The sequence below is a fragment of the Vanessa cardui genome, chromosome 5 (assembly GCF_905220365.1).
Source record: "Vanessa cardui chromosome 5, ilVanCard2.1, whole genome shotgun sequence".
Taxonomy (NCBI): domain Eukaryota; kingdom Metazoa; phylum Arthropoda; class Insecta; order Lepidoptera; family Nymphalidae; genus Vanessa; species Vanessa cardui.
This window is the reverse complement of record NC_061127.1, coordinates 12,143,237-12,163,346: the sequence shown is the minus strand read 5'-3', so window position 1 is coordinate 12,163,346 and position 20,110 is coordinate 12,143,237. Positions and strand designations below refer to the sequence as shown.

Genomic DNA, 20,110 nt, shown 5'->3' with positions numbered 1-20,110 from the left:
CTTGACAATCTATATCATTTGAAGAAAAGTTATTACCGGGCAGCGGTAGACATAGACATCTTGTAACAAAGTAAGGATAGCGTTGCTCTTCTTTAAAAAAGTCATATCGGTTCGGCTAAAGGGATTTCCGTTACTGGGATATCCTTTTTTTTCTCGCTGGAAAAACGCCTTACGCGCTTCCCCCACGTAGTGGAAAGTGGGGGGGGGGGTGGCGTGGTACACCCCGGAGCCCTGGATGCCGAGTGCGCCCAAGCATACCGGGCTTACCCACTAAAAAACCAGCGCTACCCTCTCCGTCTTTCGGCGGACGCCACGGGATAGCTTACGCATGCTACCGTGACGGTTTCTCGGATATCCTATTTTATACAATCAAAGTCTAAATTTTTGTATTTTTCAAATTAAGGCTTATTTTGATAATAATTTATTTGTTGTTAGCGATACACGAGACTCTGTTTCCGTATATTACCCCCTTAAATTCCACTGCATTATCTTGTAAAACATAGTGCTCGGATATATTTTGTCACTAGTTACCTAATATTTAATGTAATTTCGTCGGTCTATACTCATTGCGAAAACTGTATAATGTCTATACTTAGGTACTTGATGTTTTAAAAATAACTTGTCTATATATATATAGAAGATGAGTCTAATATTTAAGGACTATACAATATTGGTACCGTTTCAATAATGGGGATGACGTTTTTTAACATTATTTTTTTCTGTTTTTAAAACAGAAACAGAATTTTTGTGGTCATATACAATTTGGACAGGATGCACAAATTGTGTATTACTACAGAATTACAAGATAATATGGTTTCGGCTACAGATTAGTTTATTATGTGATGTTGAATGCTGAGAGAGGAAGTTTCAAACTTAATTCTAGATTTCTTGCTAGGACATAGCTATAGCTATTTTGCCTGTGTCGTAACGGTTTATACTTTTGTAATAAATTATTGACTAGATATTGGCAAAACTCTTTATAGTTTTTCTACAGCCAGTTTAGTCGTTTCACAAAATCTAAACATTTTTTAAGGAGTCAGGCCTGTTATCAACTTGTTCATCACTACCACTTGGCATGCAAATTATATTACTAAGTTTTAACAGACTTATCAAGACCAGTTAAATTTGTTTCCATAGTACTCATATAATTCGTATCTTAATACATATAAGATTGATCAATGATTTCGCTTGGATAATGTATCCCAATGATACCTAGATTCAGAGAGTATTGCAGTAGCACTGGTCTTTAACAAACTGCATAATATATACCCATTTATGTTATATGTAGTTATTTTTTATTCAAATTAATAAGTTGTCTTTGATAAGGTATTACCTATAAATAATCAAATAATTAAATGAATTATGATAACGATTGTACCGCAGACAAGGTAATAGTTATTTAATTATTATTATACATACATAGTTTGTAGACCGTACTAAATGGCATAGGTTTGACCGAACCGAAATAAATATTATGCAGTTGGCATAATAATTATCATATATTCACCTTATATCATGAATGGTGCTAAATGTTGAGATAAAACATGAATTTATTTTAACTGACATGTTTTATCGATAAGCATTTATGGACTGATTTTAGTTATAATAATAATTATTATTAATAAGTTTATACATACAATACTGTCCAGAGCAATATTTTATTGTTCTACTTTTAGTCCTCGTATACGAACACGATTAGTATTTAACAGATAGTTCTACAATCTATAATCGAATGAACTAGCAAATGTCATGTTATTACCTATTTCATTTCCAAAGATGTACTTTAGATATATTTATTGACAGTGTACAAAAAAAAACAGAGATTCGAAAATATCGAGCTACTCATTGCTTCAAAAATGTTTAGCCATTACTATCGTAGCGTTTTTCCAGTTCAATATTCTAAAAACTGCACAGCAATGACATTCCTGTAATCTTATACAATAACATTACAAGTTCATAATAAATAACATAATACAACTAACATCTAAGTCGTCGTGTACTCTACGGCTATACGGTATTTATGTATTATACATTATATTGTAATAGGTATATATTCAAAGCAAATTGCTATTACCCGACAAAATGAAAGAGACAGAAGCGGTTGTGTATCTTTACCGTTATTGGGTACATCTAGAATTGACAACGTTTCTTAACTCTTCGTGCGAACCCCGACGACGAAATCATTCCATCCAGCCGTCGAAGCCGTGTTCTCGGGGGTTTGGGATTGTGATTTTGTATAATTCTATATAGTAAATGTGCCAACAATTAAACAAAACGAAGGTATGTTTCGTGTAATACAATAATTCTAACAAATGTGAATTCGCCCTGAAACGTATTTAGCATTTATGGCATCGCTTTCTCAGGCGTATGTTTTGTCTCGCTCCAATAAACAGAACGTCAGTATCAGACTAAATTTACTGTCTCATTCTGTCTAGTAATATAACACCGTTGTGCTCGTTCGTGTCACGTAAGAATTTTTTGTATTTTCTCTTGCAAAATTGTGATATTTGTGAATTTTTCGTATTTAATATATATATTGTATGGATGTAAACGTTTGACAATAATAATTTTTAGAATATTTGCTCAAATAAACTCCTATCAGGTCGTGTTAACTTTCACTCTAGGTATAGATAGGTAGTGTAGATAAATATATAACGTAGGATAGATATATACGAGTCTGTAGATATTCAACATCGAGTCTCAAGGCCGAAATATACAAGTATCTACATGGTACCTGCTGCTGTGAAAAGAATAATTTGATGTAAAAATGTTAAATCTGAATAATCAAATTTGATATGAGTGTTTTGTGGAAACCTGTGTTCGGAGGTACTGTTTGTTATATGGCGAGTTGGATGTTGCAAATCGCTGTACGCGAATTCGGTGTGATAGGAACATACGCTTATCGAGCCTAACCGCGACGCAATATCATGTTCATGTGTTATAATAACAAACCTTTGCGCGTCGGGTCATTTATATCGATACTTGAAAATTGTACCAGGTTCCCAAGAGTCCTTGAACTAACCTCAAAATGTATTTATTCGTGTCACTATCGATCAATGTTGGTTGTTATCAACATACATTATGTACTATAGCAATATTTTATTCTTAAACAGAAAAAGTGAAACGATCGAGCTAACTGCAAAGCTGCTCTTAAGGATCTGCCGAGCCCGCATTATCTGTGATATACAGCTCAGCCTCTCGTCCGTCCTATAAGGTATGTTTCGACGTCATGCGTATTAGCTTCTAACTAGACAGATTTACTACAAAAATAGTCTTGGGACGTTTATTATGTCGATGCTATTTATAGTATACACTATACATATTAAGTAATGTCATTAGTATATAACGTACAATAATAGATGATATTGTTCTTATAGGTCATTTTGTTGTAGGGCTGGGCCAATTGGGGCTAGAGGCGAGTCCGCAGCAGCTTCCAGCGGTGATCTCACCCTGTCCTCTGCCACAGAGGCACAAACACTGCTACCTGCTTTATTGACTGCATCACTACGAACCATTGTTACTTAGTCTATAATTGAAACAATATGCAATCTGTGAAAATAAGTATAATACTAGGTGGATATTGTAGAAAATTATTCTATTTATAATAATTGTCTGATGTCTAATGTTTCTGTAATATTATGTGTTCCACATTTAATTAAGGATAATTGTTACTCCAATATTGATACTGTTACCGAACCAATGCAATGTAATTATTCCACCTCAATGTTGGTGGTGTACACAAATAAATTTGGTGCTTATAAGCGAGTCGAAGAGAAGGATGAAAGTCAGCAAATTAGAATAAAAATGGTAGATAATAATATTTATAATGTAGAGTTTGTTGATAGTATCCAACAAAACCAAATGATTGGCGATACGCCTAACTACTGCATTCCTTTAAAGATTAACGCCATAACAGTCCAGGGTATCTCATACAGTGACCCGTATTTCAGTAGCTTTAACTTAAACTATAAGATGGCGTTGGGAGCGCCAGAGTATATGAACAAGTCTGATTACGCTTTTAAATCCTCAGTTTGTATTATACGAGATGAGCCTTGCATGGATAAGACGCAACTACTAAACGAAAAGTCTATTCATAAAATGATATGCAAAACGAAAACTCGAATGATTACTTATAACGACAAGTCTGTAGAAACCAACCATGACAATAAAGTATTGGAAGTTGGTACTGAAACATCAACTAGGCCAGTATTGAAGACATTCGCTAATGGCGATTTAACTTTCGACGCTATGTTGGAATTAATAGAGAAGGAAGGAGAGATTATTAAAGAAATGGCTAAGACTAATGAATTAGATTCTTGGGGTGTTCCACGAAGACTTCGGCTGCACGGTGGAGGGGAAAGTTCTCTCAATGCTGCAAGTGGGTGGGGCAGTCCACCTGCATCTAATAGTGGTAATATTATATATCTTCATATACTATATATCGGTAAATTGTTTCTTAAATTGGTTTGATTTAACTTGTGTATTTCTTCTATCAGCTGGAAATTGGGGTGGTAATTCCAGTGGCCAAACCAACAATGGAACCAACAATACTCAGCAGTGGAATAACACTCAACGACCACCCACTTCACAAACTGACAGTGAGTTAACTTATTACCATAATTTTCTAATGATAATTGCATGTTCGTTAATAATGATTCCTGATAAATAATTGATGCTAATCATTTTTTTTTGTCACAGTGAACAGTAACAAGGGAAATGGCAATCAATTGCCACCAACTAGTGGAGCATCACAAAGTTGGCAGACGTCACCACCAAATATGCCAAATGCACAAAATAATAATGGTGCACCCCAAAGTAATGGTAAGTACTAATTATAGAAGATAGATTATATTCTCACTATAGATAATTAATTATAGTATATTGAAATAATATATTTTATTTGTTAGGCACAAATAATACTGCGAATGGTAATAATGGAGTTAGCAACCCGTCTAATCCTAATGCAAATTCCAATGGTGTGTCAACGGCTATAGGAAATAATGGCAACCCAAACAATACTTCAGCCAAGATAGAGCAGTTAAACTCTATGAGAGAGGCTTTATTCAGTCAGGATGGCTGGGGAGGTGTAAGTATTAAAAAAAACAGTATTAATGATATAATTATAAAATAAAAGATAAACTTATATTAAGTTATGTATGAAACTTCAGTTATTATAGGAATAAACTTTACCTATATTTGAATATACTTTAAAATACTATTAGTAATTAATTATTATATATGAAATAAATAAAAGTCTTATGTGTGACCGTGTTCTTTGTTTATTTTCGTAATTAACTACTCAAAATTTATGAGCAGACTAAAATATGAGGCAAGTTGGCAAGATTTCCACAAAGTAAATTTAAAGTTTGTTATTTTTATTTTTAGCAACATGTTAACCAAGACACTAATTGGGATGTACCTGGATCTCCTGAACCGGGAGCAAAGGTAGAGCCAGCTGCAGCTGGGGCACAGCCAGCTTGGAAGCCCAATGTAAACAATGGTGCTTTCCTTGGAACTGATCTCTGGGAAGCTAATTTGAGAAATGGCGGTCAACCTCCACCTCAGCCTGCAACAAAGACTCCATGGGGTCACACTCCTACAACGAACATAGGCGGTACATGGGGTGAAGACGATGATGCCGCAGATTCGGCAAATGTTTGGACTGGTGCACCACCTCCACAACAATGGCCCGCGGGTCCGCCACAACATTCCCAGCAGTGGGCAGTACCAAAGAAAGATGATTGGAACGCTTGGGGTGAACCTCACAGGTCGTCCGACCCGAGACTCGATCCTCATCGCACTCCTGATCCTAGGCAGCAACCAGCCGATCCTCGTCACGATCTCCGTGGAGGAATATCCGGTCGATTGAACGGTGACATGTGGAATCAGCACCATCAACACCCCGGTGGCCCCAATAAAATGATGCCGTCCGGTGGCGTTAATCAATGGGGAGCACAGGTATTAAAGCTATCATAATAACATTTCGTTGCTGTCAATTACTACATGTATGTACCAAAATTTTACTTATTTTTTTTTTTATTTGCAAAGGGTCCAAAAGAGACGATTAAATCGTCAGGATGGGAGGAGCCATCTCCGCCGGCAGCGCGACGTGCAGGAACTGGGTTCGATGACGGAACGTCCTTATGGGCCCAGCGTGGTATGGGCGGTATGTCTCGCGGCGCACCGCAAGGGCCCCCCGCACCTCAACGCATTGCGCCCGCACCCTCGAAGCCCGACGCCGTGTGGGGCGCGCATTCGCAGCGTAACGGCTCATGGGAGGACTCGCACGCGGCCGCAGCCTGGGGTGAGCGGGATGTGTCCGGGTGGCCAGACGTCACTGGACCTGCACTCTGGCCGGTGCCGAAGCCGAAGCCATCCGGTCCGGCCGCCGCCTGGCCTGATGATATCGGTGAGTGGGGCGGCCCTAAGCCACCCCAAAGCGGTGCGCTCGGAAAGCAGCTGCCTAAAGAGATGGTCTGGAATAGCAAGCAGTTTAGGTATGTAGTATTTTAATTGACCAGGTAAACCTATATATTACATTATATCAAATTTATACTTCATCAAAAAATATTTTATTAGATATCTCGTGGAGATGGGTTACAAAAAAGAAGAGGCAGAAGCAGCATTACGTAGTCGTGACATGAACACGGAAGAGGCTCTTGAGATGCTGACTGCGACACGAGGTGATGGATGGCGGCGCGATGAGCACTTCCACCATGGACCCTTCCAGCCTCAACCTACGGTACCAGTGTCGCCTGCTGTCGTGCAGAAACTTCTTAACCAGCCACCTCCACCATCTGTGCAGCACCATCCATCTTACAACCCCAACAGGTATTATTCACTTATTCACTAATAATTTCTGGTAAGAAATATATTATATTTCAAAACTATAAACTTTTATACCATACACTTAACCACCTTTTATAACTTGAACAGTGGAACCGGCAGTAGCGGACAACCAAGCACAGCCCAGCTACGTATGTTGGTACAACAAATTCAAATGGCAGTCTCAGCGGGATATCTGAACCATCAGATCTTGAATCAGCCACTTGCACCACAAACGCTCGTGCTACTCAACCAGCTGTTGCAACAAGTAAGCAATTATCAAAAATATTCTCATTATATGATATATCTCAAAATTTGAGCTAACAAAGTAATTCTTAAGTAAATAACTGTTATTTGCCTCATATAATTCACATTTGAAAGGAAACCACCTGTACTTGTTGAGACCTTGTGATTTTATAGTTAAAATTAATTCTATATAGTTGAATGGCTCACTAACAATAAATAGATTCGTGTTTGTGATTTGGTGTTCGCCGCGATCCATTCTAGGGTCGTTATGCCAATTATCTATTGTATGCAAAGCAGTCTATAGGCTGTTATGCCGTGAAAGGAAAAATATCTGATGCCAGTTTTACATTTTCAACTTTAGTTGAATTGTATCGAAAACAAGCTTAACAGCACTGATCTAACGGCAAAAGAATAATTATTTATAACACAATTTTATATAATAAGATCATGAAAAAAATCATGAATTTATAATAATGTTTGTTATTGTTCTAGATTAAAGTGCTGCAACAATTCGTACAACAGCACACCCTTGCTATATCTAAGGCGAATTCATCCCTCGCATTGCAGTATTCGATGCAAATTACAAAGGCTAAGCAACAAATTGCAGGCCTTCAGGTAACTTATGTCGATTTACATATTCCTTTTTTTTTATTTACGTGATAATAAACACAAAGAAATATAATGGTTAGTTTGGTATCCATAATTACCAATCATCACCATAATCAAAATATCGGACACTGCAGAATCTTTGTACTATCTAGCAAATATAGAAATATTCACAATTGGTGGAAATTTGAAAGCTTTAAGAAGAGAAACATCTATTTGAAAATTAGCAATTCTTTTTGTTATCATTAAACTTATAAATTCAATCCATGATGCTCAAATAATTTCTGTTTAAAATCCAACATATATGGGATTTAAATTTACCGAATCTTCGATGTATTATTATGTTTTATTGTCATTCCATTGCTTCATAATAAAGTTATTTTAAATTATTTGTACAGAACCAGATAACGACACAGCAAGCTCTCTATATGAAACAGCAAGCCGGAGGTTCCGACTTGTTCAAACAGAGCCATGACCCCCTGTCTCATTTGCAGAACAACTTTAGTGACATGAGTATCACTAAGGACACTCAATCTGTAAGTTATCGCCAAAATTAAAGATTTTTGTGATCAAATTATACTATACACTTAGTTAAATGTATGGATAAATTTGAGAAGTTTTTATTTATTTATAATTTTTGTATAGGCATATGGTGCAAGTGGAAACCAGCAATCTCGCCTGAATCAATGGAAGTTGCCATCACTGGATAAAGATGGTGAAGGCACTGACTTTAGTCGTGCTCCTGGAACAGCTAAGTCCGCAACCAGCCCGCAGCTTAATCAGATTGGACTACAGCAGGATACGTAAGTTTTAAATATGAAAACATTACTTTTAATGTGTTTTATTTAAATAAACTGAAAGTAATTTTGGACACAAATTCAATTGGAATATTGATATCAATACGTGTAGAGGTAGAGAGCAGATAGAGCTACTTACCTCTACTACTATTGCGAAATACCCTTTCAAGAAATTCAGTCACGAAATCAAAACAATGTGATACTCGCCAGAGCTGAGATGGCCCAGTGGTTAGAACGCGTGCATCTTAACCGATGAATGCGGGTTCAAACCCAGGCAAGCACTCTCCTTAATGGCAGAGGAGGCCTTATCCCAGCAGTGGGAAATTTACAGGCTGTTACTTTACTTTACTCGCCACAAATAGCAAGTAATGTAAACTAATAAATAATTGTGTTATCGACTGTACCAGCACGTGGGGCGTGGGGCGCGGCGGCGAGGGCTGGGGCGACGGCGGCGCCGACGTGGCGGACGGCAAGGACGCGTGGCCCTCGCACCCCGTGCACCCGCCCGTGTACGACCTGGTGCCCGAGTTCGAGCCCGGCAAGCCGTGGAAGGTACGAGCTTCACTTATTCATTATTTTAGAACTATTGATACATTTTTTTTTTTTAACCTCTTGTTTGTTGAAACACCGGCTCCCGGTATAAACACATTTTGGCCGCAACTGTTGACATACCGGGAGCCGGTATGGCTAAGTGTGTTCTGTTATTCGCTCTGAAGTACCCTTTGTTGAAAGTTTATATATTAGCTATGATTGAGTATTTATATAGAAATGGTTGAAAGTGAATAAAGATTATTCAATTTACAATAAGATTCATAACTTGAATTGACTTGATTCGTACTAAATACGGAGAAAATCTAGTTACAATAAAAGTCTGTCTCAAAATTGGGCTGTCTGTTGACCATACCGGCTCCCGGTATAACAGGTAACACAAGGTGGGCTAATGTCATTTAACATACGAAAGGTTAAACAAAATTTTCCGTGTATAGGGTAATCAAATGAAGAACGTCGAAGATGATCCCGCAATGACGCCGGGTTCGGTCGTTCGTTCACCTCTTTCGCTCACCGCTATAAAAGACAGTGATATGCTCGGAGGGAAGACTTCGCCTCCTGGGGGCGAACGGTCCCTCTCCTCGTCGACTTGGAGCTACGCTCCGCCGGCGACCAGCGCCGGGGGCTTGAAGCCCGCGGATGCCTGGGGAGCTAAGCCTCGCCCCGCACCTCCCGGCCTAAATAAATGGCCTCAGCATCATGTCAACTCGCGCGCTGTGCCTTCGTGGCAAGCGTCTACCTGGCTACTATTGAAGAACCTCACTGCACAGGTACACTACAATGTTTTGTATGACTACAGTGAGAAATAAAATACAGAAATTAAAGAAAATAATATTTTAATTTGTATGGAAATATATTAACAAAAATAACTTTTCTACCAGATCGATGGATCGACTCTGAAGACGCTCTGCGTGCAGCACGGGCCCCTGCAGAACTTCCACCTCTACCTCAACCAGGGACTGGCCCTCGCGCGCTACTCCACTCGGGAGGAGGCCGCTAAGGTAACTAGGACAAATTTAAAAGGATGCGATGCTTGATAGCAATGTATAAAGATATTGCGACATATTTTGGAGTAGGGAATATTATATACTCATTGGAATGGTCATCAACAGGCTCAGATGGCTCTGAACAACTGCGTGTTAAGCAACACTACGATCTTCGCGGAGTCGCCGGCGGAGTCCGAGGTGCAGATGATCCTGCAGCACCTGGGCTCGGGCGGCGGCGGCGCCTGGCGCGGCGGCGGCGCGAAGGTACGGTAGCGTGTGAGTGTGTGTGTGAGTGCGTGTGTGTGAGTGTGTGTGTAGGCGTGCGTGTGCGTGTGTGAGGCAGCGAGTGACGGGCGTGTGTGCGCAGGACGGCTGGGGCGGCGGCTTCCCCGGGCTGTGGCCGGAGCAGCACGAGCAGCGCGCCACGCCGTCGTCGCTGAACTCGTTCCTGCCGCCGGACCTGCTCGGCGGGGAGTCCATCTAAGCGCCGTCGCAGGAGTCTAGTTGTAATTACGCTTCGCCGCCTCCGGGCGGACACTTCATTCGCCTAGTCACGTCGAGCCGCAGCCGACTGTCCACGATACTATGTTCTACTGTTTCGTAAGTGTTCACGTAGATTAGTTAGTGTACATAAGAGTTGATGCGCGGGGGCGGGCGCGCGGGTGAGACGCGCGCGGCCGCGCCGGCGCCGCGGATTACCAAATAATGTAAGCTGTCGGAGTAGAGTAGTTGCGTCGCGGGCTACCTCAGTCACTCGTCCCGTGACCTTGTTAGTGTATTTATTTGTTGCGCTCGAGGGCTGTTGCTGTTTCGCCCGTCGAGCTGTTGCGTTCCGAGTTTCTTTCGTGTTTACTTTTATTTGTGTTTATCTCGCATATGCTGTACGTATTTTATTATTATTTATTCCGTTTTAAAATTCTCACTCGCGATGAGCCTTCGTTTTTCCAGTAGTGATATTTTATTCAGCAATAAATGTTTACGTGCATTTCGCCCGATTGTCGAAAGTTTTATTATTAGTTGGTAATTTTAATGAGAGTAACAAAAATTGTAATCGATGAGATTCGAAGTGCATTCTTGTAGAGATAAATTCCTTTAAGCCGTATAGTCTGAGCGGGAAGGCGCATCTTGCCAGTCGTGGGGCTCAGCAGCCTCCGCCGATGCTAAAAATTTCCCAAAATTTTTTCCAGTATTTGTGATTCAAGTGCCACTTTATGTTTAATATATGAAACGATTATCTAGATTATACGATTAATGTAAGGGTAACCTAATATATTAAATTGAAAATTGTTTTATCATTTTATATTACATACATTTGTGAGAAGTGTTATAAAGTACTATAATTGACCGTAATTTAAATATTACACTTTTGTGTATAGGTAAGAATAAAGTTCTAACTTAAATTTAGCCATATCAATATCTATTTAATAAAAGATTTGTGGTATTTTCTATAGGCTCAATTTGAACGTTATTCAAAGTGACATATGCTTTAGATATTCTGTTAATAATATACTTGTAGTCGTAGGTCTCTCGGTATTACATCATAGTAGCTGTAAGTTTACACTTAAGTCCTATCGTAGGTTACGATAAGCATACAATTGATATTTTATGGCAACGATCGCACTTGTAAATGTTCGTTATGATAAAAGTTTATTTACATTTTTATTTACTATTTAATTTATTGATGGTGTGCCACAGAGATACTCTGCCAAAATATATCATTACCAATATGTAACGGGGTTAGCTAAGTCGACAGGCGAGGCGAAGCGAGGCGAGGTGAGGCGAGGCGAGGCGAGGCGAGGCGAGGCGAGACCCACCACGCTTGATCCGAACGATCGGTCACGGAAAGCGATTGACTATAATAATGTACATTATATGTATTTTGAGCATCTTCCAGTGATCTTTGAATTAAACATACGATCGTAGTGCTAAGTTAGGAGTTAAGGAATCGCTGTACCTTATCGAGCCTCGCGCTCGAGGACTCTTCACAAATTAATAAGTTAAGTGATGCATTCGTGCGTTTGGACTCTCCGACCGCTTCGAACCCTTAGGTATAGTGTTAAATGTTTCGATGTATGATGTGTTCAATTAGCATTTCTCATTACTGCGTATCACCTGTATAGGGACCCATTCGCCGTTGTCAGTTGCATATTCCCATCGCCTTCCGTCAGTCGCTTGTAACGATACGATCATCTAGTTCAGTCGTGACCAGTTACATATTATAACATATTTTTACTACAGCATTTTGGATGATAATACTGTTATTGAAGGCACTGTATATGCAACGAACGAAACCGAACGGTTTTGCCTACTCGAAGGCCTTATCGCAGACCTTGTCGACACGACGTATATTGTTAGGTGCCAAAGAATGAGTATCAAAGATGGGATGTTCGGAACGAAATTGATTGCATCTCTGCTTAGACATATCTTCCAAATTAATTTTGAAATTAGTTTTCGGTACGGGTTTTTGATCTGATGTTCCTATTCCATTCGTGTTACGTGTACGCAACAAAGCGCAAGCCGCTTACAGTCAACATGTCAATTCTATTGTTGTCGAGCTCAATTTTATGTGAGGGTGTTTCTTTTTAATCGATTCGATAGGGTTAAATGAAAAAAATATATAATTTTAGTTAACTGGTGTCGTTTCTGTCCACGTCTACACCGATCGATGATGCCTCAGTCGCAGTAAGTAGTCTGGTCGGAACGTGAATTTATTACAGCAATAAAGTTCGACATTTAATTTTTATAAAAATTTTCGATTAATAAAAAAAAAAAAATTTAGACAAGCCGAGTAACCGAAAGTATAATGATCCAGTGCCCTGTAGAATACGTTGTCCATAGATTAAAGACGTAAGAAGTCATGCCTTGAAGTTTTTTAGTCAGTTAAATGTAAACAGTACTTAAGTAATGAGTATGTTATTATAATAAAGATACATAATATAGGCGTTGTGGTGTAGCGGCGCTAGGCGTTAGGCGTTAGGTGTCGGTAGGGCGGAGTGGGCCGGCCAGGTTGTGAGCGGCACTCGTCGCGCAAACTGAATCTCCTCTCGGTTCAAGGACTGCATATTCCTGCACACGATTGCGCCACGTGCAATTTAGTCTGTGTTATTATTATGTTGTTGTATATTTATATACCTTACACCTTATACTGTAATATGTATATATTGTGAAATTATATTCTTAAAAGATTTTAATACGCTTCACGCTTTCACTTCTAACATTTTCGTGACTTGTTTCTGTTATCTAGAATAAATTTACGTACCTAAAAGTAATTATAATAATTATCATAGATTTTAATGTAAGAAAATAATAAAAAATAAAAAAAATAAAAATAAAAAACGAAAAAAAAGAAAAGCAATTAATAAAAAACCAATGATTGTGCCTCAATGAACTGTGGTACGTTACCGTAACCGATGGCAGGTTTAATAGTTTCCTTGTAATGAATTGTGCGCTAGGCACCGGTCGTGACTAGCCGTATAGCCGTATAGCCGTATAGCCGAATAGCCGTATAGCCGTAGACAATATAAGGCTGCGAGCGGCGAGGCCCGCGCTCGCCTCGTGTAATCATTAATGAGCTTAGCTATGTTTTACTTTTATTATAAGTGTTATGACATCAATCAACATTTTATATATTATACTTACGTGTAAATATTTTTATCTATTTATTTGGTTTTTCATGAAGTTTACCCGAATTAATATGTAACTGAACAGTTTATTTACCTGGAGTATGATCCGTCGAAGGCATCGTGCGGGTTACGCGCGGGGCCGTACATAACACTTGTATGCCAAAGTCGATGTGTTATTGCCATTAACGACCACATTATAATAATATATTCTTAGATAATCTGCGTGGATCTGTGACATCACAACAAAACTATTGATCGTACAAATGGGAGCCATTTATTTTAACAGCCGCCGCCGAGGTCGGCTTTCTGTCCAAGCTGCTCTGGTGTTATTTTAGCTCAAGTATTCAAATAGTAGTTTGCTCATAATATTGTTGTTATTATTATAATTTTTTTTTTTTTATTATTTTTAAACTTTATTATAACTCTTCCTTGGCGCACGAGTGAAATTTTTAAAATTATGTTCGCCTTCATTGATTAGCTTTTAATTGTCTTACGAATGGATCAGCGTAGCGAGTATTGCATCGTGTTCGCGTATATGTGTACCGCCTAGAACGCATCTCAGTTAGTAATATTTTGTAATGATACATCGATACCGCCCGACGTCCCCCCTTATAATAAATAGTTCAAATTCCACTGAGACTTAGTCTAATTTAAATGAAAATTGGTAATTTGGCCAGGGACGCCGGCGCGGTATCGGGATCGGCTTTAATAACGCATTTTTATGCGATCTCAATCGAAATAGCTAGAATATTATTTATTTGAACAGTTGACTCGTATAGGGACCAAATATATACGAAACGGTATTGTTTATTTATCCTGTAAAACGTCCATTGCGCTCGACAGCGATGCATACTGAAAAGACATTTCGTGTTTCCATTGACGAGAGCTCGTATAGGCGACGGGTACTGCGCGGGTACTGCGCACGCGTCATCGCGGTATCGGTAGTGTACAGTATACAGGAGGGCCTTTTAATTTGATAAGGTTTAAAAAGTTGCTTGTTATCTTTTTTTATATATATTTTTGTACGTTGACGTCCTATTACAATAGAAGCATATTAGGTGATATCTACAAAGAAACTAGTCTTCCTTAATTACGAGGGTCGTGGCGGATCGGCGTCGGCACAAGAGGCAATCATTCCTCTAGTCTTGTTTCGTGGTGCGATTAAGAGAATACCAAATATAATCTAACGAAGGCTTTGAAGTAGCGTAGCGGTAGGCGGTAGCGGTAGCGGTAGCGGTAGGCGGTAGGCGGTAGATCGGCCCGAGCAGCTTGGAACCTGTCTTAATGATACAAGGGAATGGTTGGGTAGTATTATTATATTGCATTTATTTCTCTTTTGTCATAGTCACTCAAGAATATATTTAATTAATTGAGCTAATGCCTAAAAATTGGAATATCAGAGTTTATTTAGGATGTTTAATATTTTACATTTTAGTGTTTAAATATCTAAAATTTACCTTAATTATAGTGAATGGATTTTTGTATTATTGGTATATATAGCTGTAAGACAAAGGGTGTTCTTGATTAACACAACAACTGATTAATACAAAATAATGTACTGAGTGACTTTACGTGTAAACAGAGGGCCATTGATTAAAATGTTGAAGTAAGCTAAATTCTCTATTTGGTAATTTAAATAAATGTGATTGCTGAGAATATTTTTAACTGCTATATGTAATGTTATCGTAGATCATTAAGTGGACACAAAGCGATAGTCACTGAGCGCTACTCGTCAGGCGCCCTTCCACGGCACGTCACTTTCCAATGTCGCTTGGCTCGTATTCGATTGTTTTCCTGGCGAGTACGTAGCGTTTGTGTATATATGTATGTGTATCAAGGCCAACCCCCCCCCCCCCCCACCAACAGTTAATTGATGCAGTAGACTCCAGTTACTGCTCGCTAACTTCACAAGACACTGCTTCTCTAGTCTCCTCGCATTCGAACATCGCTTTAAACGAGCTTTTGTTATCGAGCATAATTAATAATCATATCCTTATATCGAAAGTAGTTATTATTCGTATTATTCTTTCATTAGATCTCTGTCGTACCTGTGTCAAATTGTTTATATTCAATGTTCGTGTACTGTAAGAGAACTCGACTCGTCTCGACGCACCGTGCTTGATATACGTAATAACGTAGTTCAACGACCAAATTTCTATGTTCCAATTAACTGTAACAACCTCTCTTGTATGTCAATACGCATTCGCGTCAAAACAATACTCTGCGGTCTTACATTAGTCACTTTTGTACCTTGATTGTACTCGTACTTGAATAAATAACCTATATAAGTGAGGAACGACTAATCCAATTCTGAAAATATACTTAATTTTTAAATTTTGACAGACTGATAGCTGTGATTAAGAAAAAAAATATTTTTAATATTATCCAGTGAGTCGGATGAAAATATTTATTTTATTAGAGGTTTCCTACTGCCATCGACACGTTTTGTATGTGACGAGACATACTGCTTTGCATATATTTTTACTTAGTGTCGTATCGTATCGTGTACGAATACGTTTAGTGGTACGGGAGCAAGGCCACCGAACACCTTAGTACGGAACGAGAACAAATAATGTTAAGTCAACGATTGTGAACTCGAGCTCTCCCCCGTAGCGATATGTGACCCAGTGTTTCGTGACATCGTCATCTGTACGCACAGACTGAAAACAAATTTTTGTAAGTATCGTTTACCACCGATGTCATTTCGTATTTATTTACGTCAAACATTTGATCTTAAACGTTGCATATCGACAAACATTTCTATAATTCGAATCGTTTTATTTCTATTCATATCCGTTATCCCGTAACTGTGTTAGGTTTTATGTAATTATAATAAAGTTTTAAGTTATATCATAATAATGAAAGAACTTAATTGCCTTTAGTGATATAGTGTTCGATAACTCTCTAAAGTAATAATGGATTGGCGTTGTTTTTTATAATGAAATATATTTTTCGGTACCACCTTTGAGTTAAAGTACAACGTAGATGTAAAAACGTGTCTCAGTAACGTAATTCATTGTAACGATATCACGTTACGATAATCGATAAGTTTATATTGTAGATTTAAGCTGTCTCGTCTCATTACACCAATGTTTAAAAAAAATATTTCCTCAATATTTGTATTTGAATCGTATTTTTAATAGGCAGATACTAAATTTTTCATAATGATATCAATAGACTAATTATAAAAGATTTTTTCTGTGTAAATCTCTGTGATGAGAAAATTTAATTCTAAAGACGTAGTATTAACTGGTAATGAAACAGGTAATTTAAAAAAATAATAATATTTTATATTTATATATCGCGCGTTCCGATGGCGCGCCTCGTGACGCGAGCGTGTCGTCGGCGAGTTTTTGGCGCGATAAAAATCTTAATTTTTCACTATAAGTGTTACCTGTTTCAAATGTGACAAAAAAAGTTGAACTTTTCAGTCTTTTTCGCGCAAAGGGTTGTGTATTAATTTTTTACGTAGTACAAATGTGTTCGCAATTAGATTGCTTCTGTAGTGTTCCTTAAGTTCTTTTTACCTGTTTCGGCATTTATTTGAAACTCGTATAATTTCAATCTCAAAAAGTCTATGTTATTAGTCGTCAGCTGCGTATCGTGGTGTTTTTATGTAATCTTTCCACACCTGGTTCATGTCGAATCACAATCGGGCCTCGAACCGGCCGGGTTGCAGAGCTTCGCCCGCGGAGGTCTCGGGACCGATCTATGTGCCTTGTCTTTACGGCGCTTGTTCCCGCGCCCGGGGCTCTGCGAGCGGCCGGCGGGCGCCGCCTGCGTACCAAATAAGAGAAGCAAGCGTCGGCGCCGCGGCGGGCGTCCTCGGTCTCATGTCCTTTTATATCTGTATTACCTCGTTCATTAACCTCACAAATAATCAAACTATTTATCGTCTCTCCCGTACTTACGAAGCGCACTGCACTGTTATTTGGTACACCCACCTGTATTAACGTTTCTTTAAGTTATTTTAAGGTATATCATGAATTGTATCGCCGTAACGTATAGTTGATATATATATTTTTATTGTTATTTTCTGAAACTACCTAAAGCAATGTATTTTACAAACAAAACAGAAGAACAATAATTATTATGTAAGTGTAACAGTTAGTGAATTTAAGTGTGCTATTTTCCATTCCAGAACTCAACGATATCAATGTTCTTGTAATACTTATGTTCGGGTTTTAAAAAGATGTTATTATTGTATAATTAAACTAAACCTTATGTGATTGAAATGCAATGTTTAGAAGTATTTTATTCTTTATTTTTTACCATTAATAATAGTTAGTAGAGATCTATTTGAGAGTCTAATGTATCAATTATTTGTAAAGTTGGCTGTAACTATTTAGAAGTTACAATAAGTAGACATATTTTAATATAAACATTTGGAGAAAGTTTTATGTAGATGACAAATAGTTGTTTTGATCATTATGTGAAGTGTTGTACGGTATCGTAAGGTAATGTAAGGTAAGGTAAGTGTAGCGCAGGCGCAGGCCGGCGGTACGCAGCGCAACGTGTACGCACAAGGGTGGGCCGACCGCTCACGCCGTACACCCTACTCTTACTGCACAGCACTGCTAGGCTAATTCAGTTATCGTGTAAGGATATTTTTCTTACATTTCATAAGAGTAATGTTTATAGTATAGGCAATAATGTTTAACAAAAGTCCCTATATAATCGAACTGACGACAGAAACGCTGTTATATTTGTGGCCTCTTTATAAATAAGATCTAAGTTACATGTTAAAGAAAAATTAATTTTGCTATGCACAGAAATGATACTCAATTAATTGCCAAAAAGTTATATGTATATTCATAGTTCAACAATATTTCTTTTGGGCATATTTACTTTGAATTTATGCAAAAATTAGATTATGAATAAGTAGGTTGTAGATTATATGTAGAGTGGATGCATATATAATATATCTATATATTTAAACTAAGGTGAATTTGCGATGTATCAATTTCTTGTATTGTTCATAAGTTTAGATAATAAATGGGTTTAGCCATACTTCGGCTGGTTTGATATGTATGTTATCTGATTAATTGTAAAAAAAAATAAAAAAAATATATAAAAGCGTGTGTTTTATTTAAAACTCCAATAAAATTAAATCTAATTTTATTATATAATTTTAAATTAAACAATAAAACAAAAAAACAGAATATTAAATTTGAAAGTATCTATAAGTTATGTGATGAAATTATGGAAGATCTGTAAAACGCTTCACTTAAAAAGGTCTTAAATTAATGGTAAGAATAGGCAGGAAAAATGCTTTTTCCTAACAGGCACGGAATTATTTTTGTTTCGGCTTAACAGTACTGTAATAGACTATATATAAAATTAGCCTATTCCAATCGATGTAGGAATAAAGATAAACAAACCTAGATTCACGAATTTAAATGAAATTTGCACAGCTATTAAATTCAGCTGTATTGTGAACTAAGAGCATAAGATTAATATTTTTATGTATAAAACAACACTGTAACAATTAATTGCTTATATCCTCATTAATTTGACTTCAAAAATTCCGACAGTTCCTTTGGCGATCAAAACTTCATGTTTTTGCAAAACCATCATAAATTATTAAAATCTAAATTATATTAATATCATAGATTAGAAGCTCTCGACCAATACTATCAAGCAACTTTATTTGTTTAGGGCAGTAGTACCCAAACTTATTTTTCTCGTGGACCACTTTCAATGTTTTATTGGTTTCGGTGGACCCCTGCTGCTACATTTCCACCACATTCTTAAATTTGCCAAAAAATAAAAATTGTGTCGTTTTTGAGTTCTATCCCTATATTCCGATAGGTAAAATATAAACGAAAAATGGTATATTTTGTAACACTTTACTTATTAAAAGAATAGAACAACAACAACAGCCTGTAAATTCCCACTGCTGGGCTAAAGGCCTCCTCTCCCTTTGGAGAAGGTTTGGAACATATTCCACCAGGCCGTTCCAATGCAGGTTTTTTGGAATACACATGTGGCAGAATTTTTATGAAATTTGTCACATGCAGGTTTCCTCACGATGTTTTACTTCACCGCTGAGCACGAGATGAATTATAAAGACAAATTAAGCACATGAATCAGCGGTGCTTGCCTAAAATAGATAGAAATAGAATTATAAGAAAAAAAAAATAAGGTAATATAACTATGCCTACATTTTTGCTCTTTACTATCAAAAGCAAATAAATTTTTTGGACCCCCATTAACATCTTATGGACCCACATTTTTTTAGTCACGCCTACGTAGACCCTCATAGTGTCTCCCGTGGACCTCTGGGGTTCCACCTGGACCTCTTTGGGAATCACTGGTTTAGTGATTCTTCTCTTAAGGTTGAAATAGAGTATACATATATGTAGACGCACATTAATATAAGTCAATAATGCCCTCACGTACATAGTGTGCGTGTTAAAGGTAAGAGTAAAGACAGGAAAATACAAATTTTGATTTCAATTAACAAGTTTTAATTTAA

At 37.8% G+C, this 20,110-nt stretch overlaps 1 protein-coding gene across 6 annotated transcripts; it reads left to right on the top strand.

Annotated features, from left to right (window-relative positions):
* Positions 1-2,125: 2,125 nt before the first annotated feature.
* Positions 2,126-18,385, top strand: LOC124530130 (protein Gawky). Of its 6 annotated transcripts, none has more exons than XM_047104132.1 (18): positions 2,126-2,280; positions 3,114-3,214; positions 3,393-4,411; positions 4,497-4,598; positions 4,699-4,821; positions 4,908-5,086; positions 5,386-5,958; positions 6,049-6,497; positions 6,580-6,831; positions 6,937-7,093; positions 7,564-7,686; positions 8,076-8,213; positions 8,323-8,480; positions 8,882-9,026; positions 9,461-9,793; positions 9,905-10,024; positions 10,136-10,273; positions 10,377-18,385. In XM_047104132.1, the coding sequence occupies exons 3-18, from the start codon at positions 3,616-3,618 to the stop codon at positions 10,491-10,493; spliced, it is 3,903 nt and encodes a 1,300-aa protein (XP_046960088.1). In that variant the 5' UTR covers positions 2,126-2,280; positions 3,114-3,214; positions 3,393-3,615; the 3' UTR covers positions 10,494-18,385. The 6 variants fall into 6 exon arrangements, with proteins under 6 accessions (XP_046960088.1, XP_046960090.1, XP_046960089.1 ...); XM_047104134.1 differs by having other exon boundaries at positions 3,378-4,411; XM_047104133.1 differs by lacking the exon at positions 2,126-2,280 and adding an exon at positions 2,394-2,467.
* Positions 18,386-20,110: the final 1,725 nt, after the last annotated feature.

Bases quoted from the DNA above. Each gene is read 5' to 3' on its own strand.
- LOC124530130 (XM_047104132.1), top strand. From the start codon at position 3,616: ATGTCTAATGTTTCTGTAATATTATGTGTTCCACATTTAATTAAGGAT. The intron at 5,959-6,048 runs GTATTAAAGCTA...TTATTTGCAAAG, and splicing joins TTAATCAATGGGGAGCACAG to GGTCCAAAAGAGACGATTAA. The intron at 10,025-10,135 runs GTAACTAGGACA...GGTCATCAACAG, and splicing joins CTCGGGAGGAGGCCGCTAAG to GCTCAGATGGCTCTGAACAA.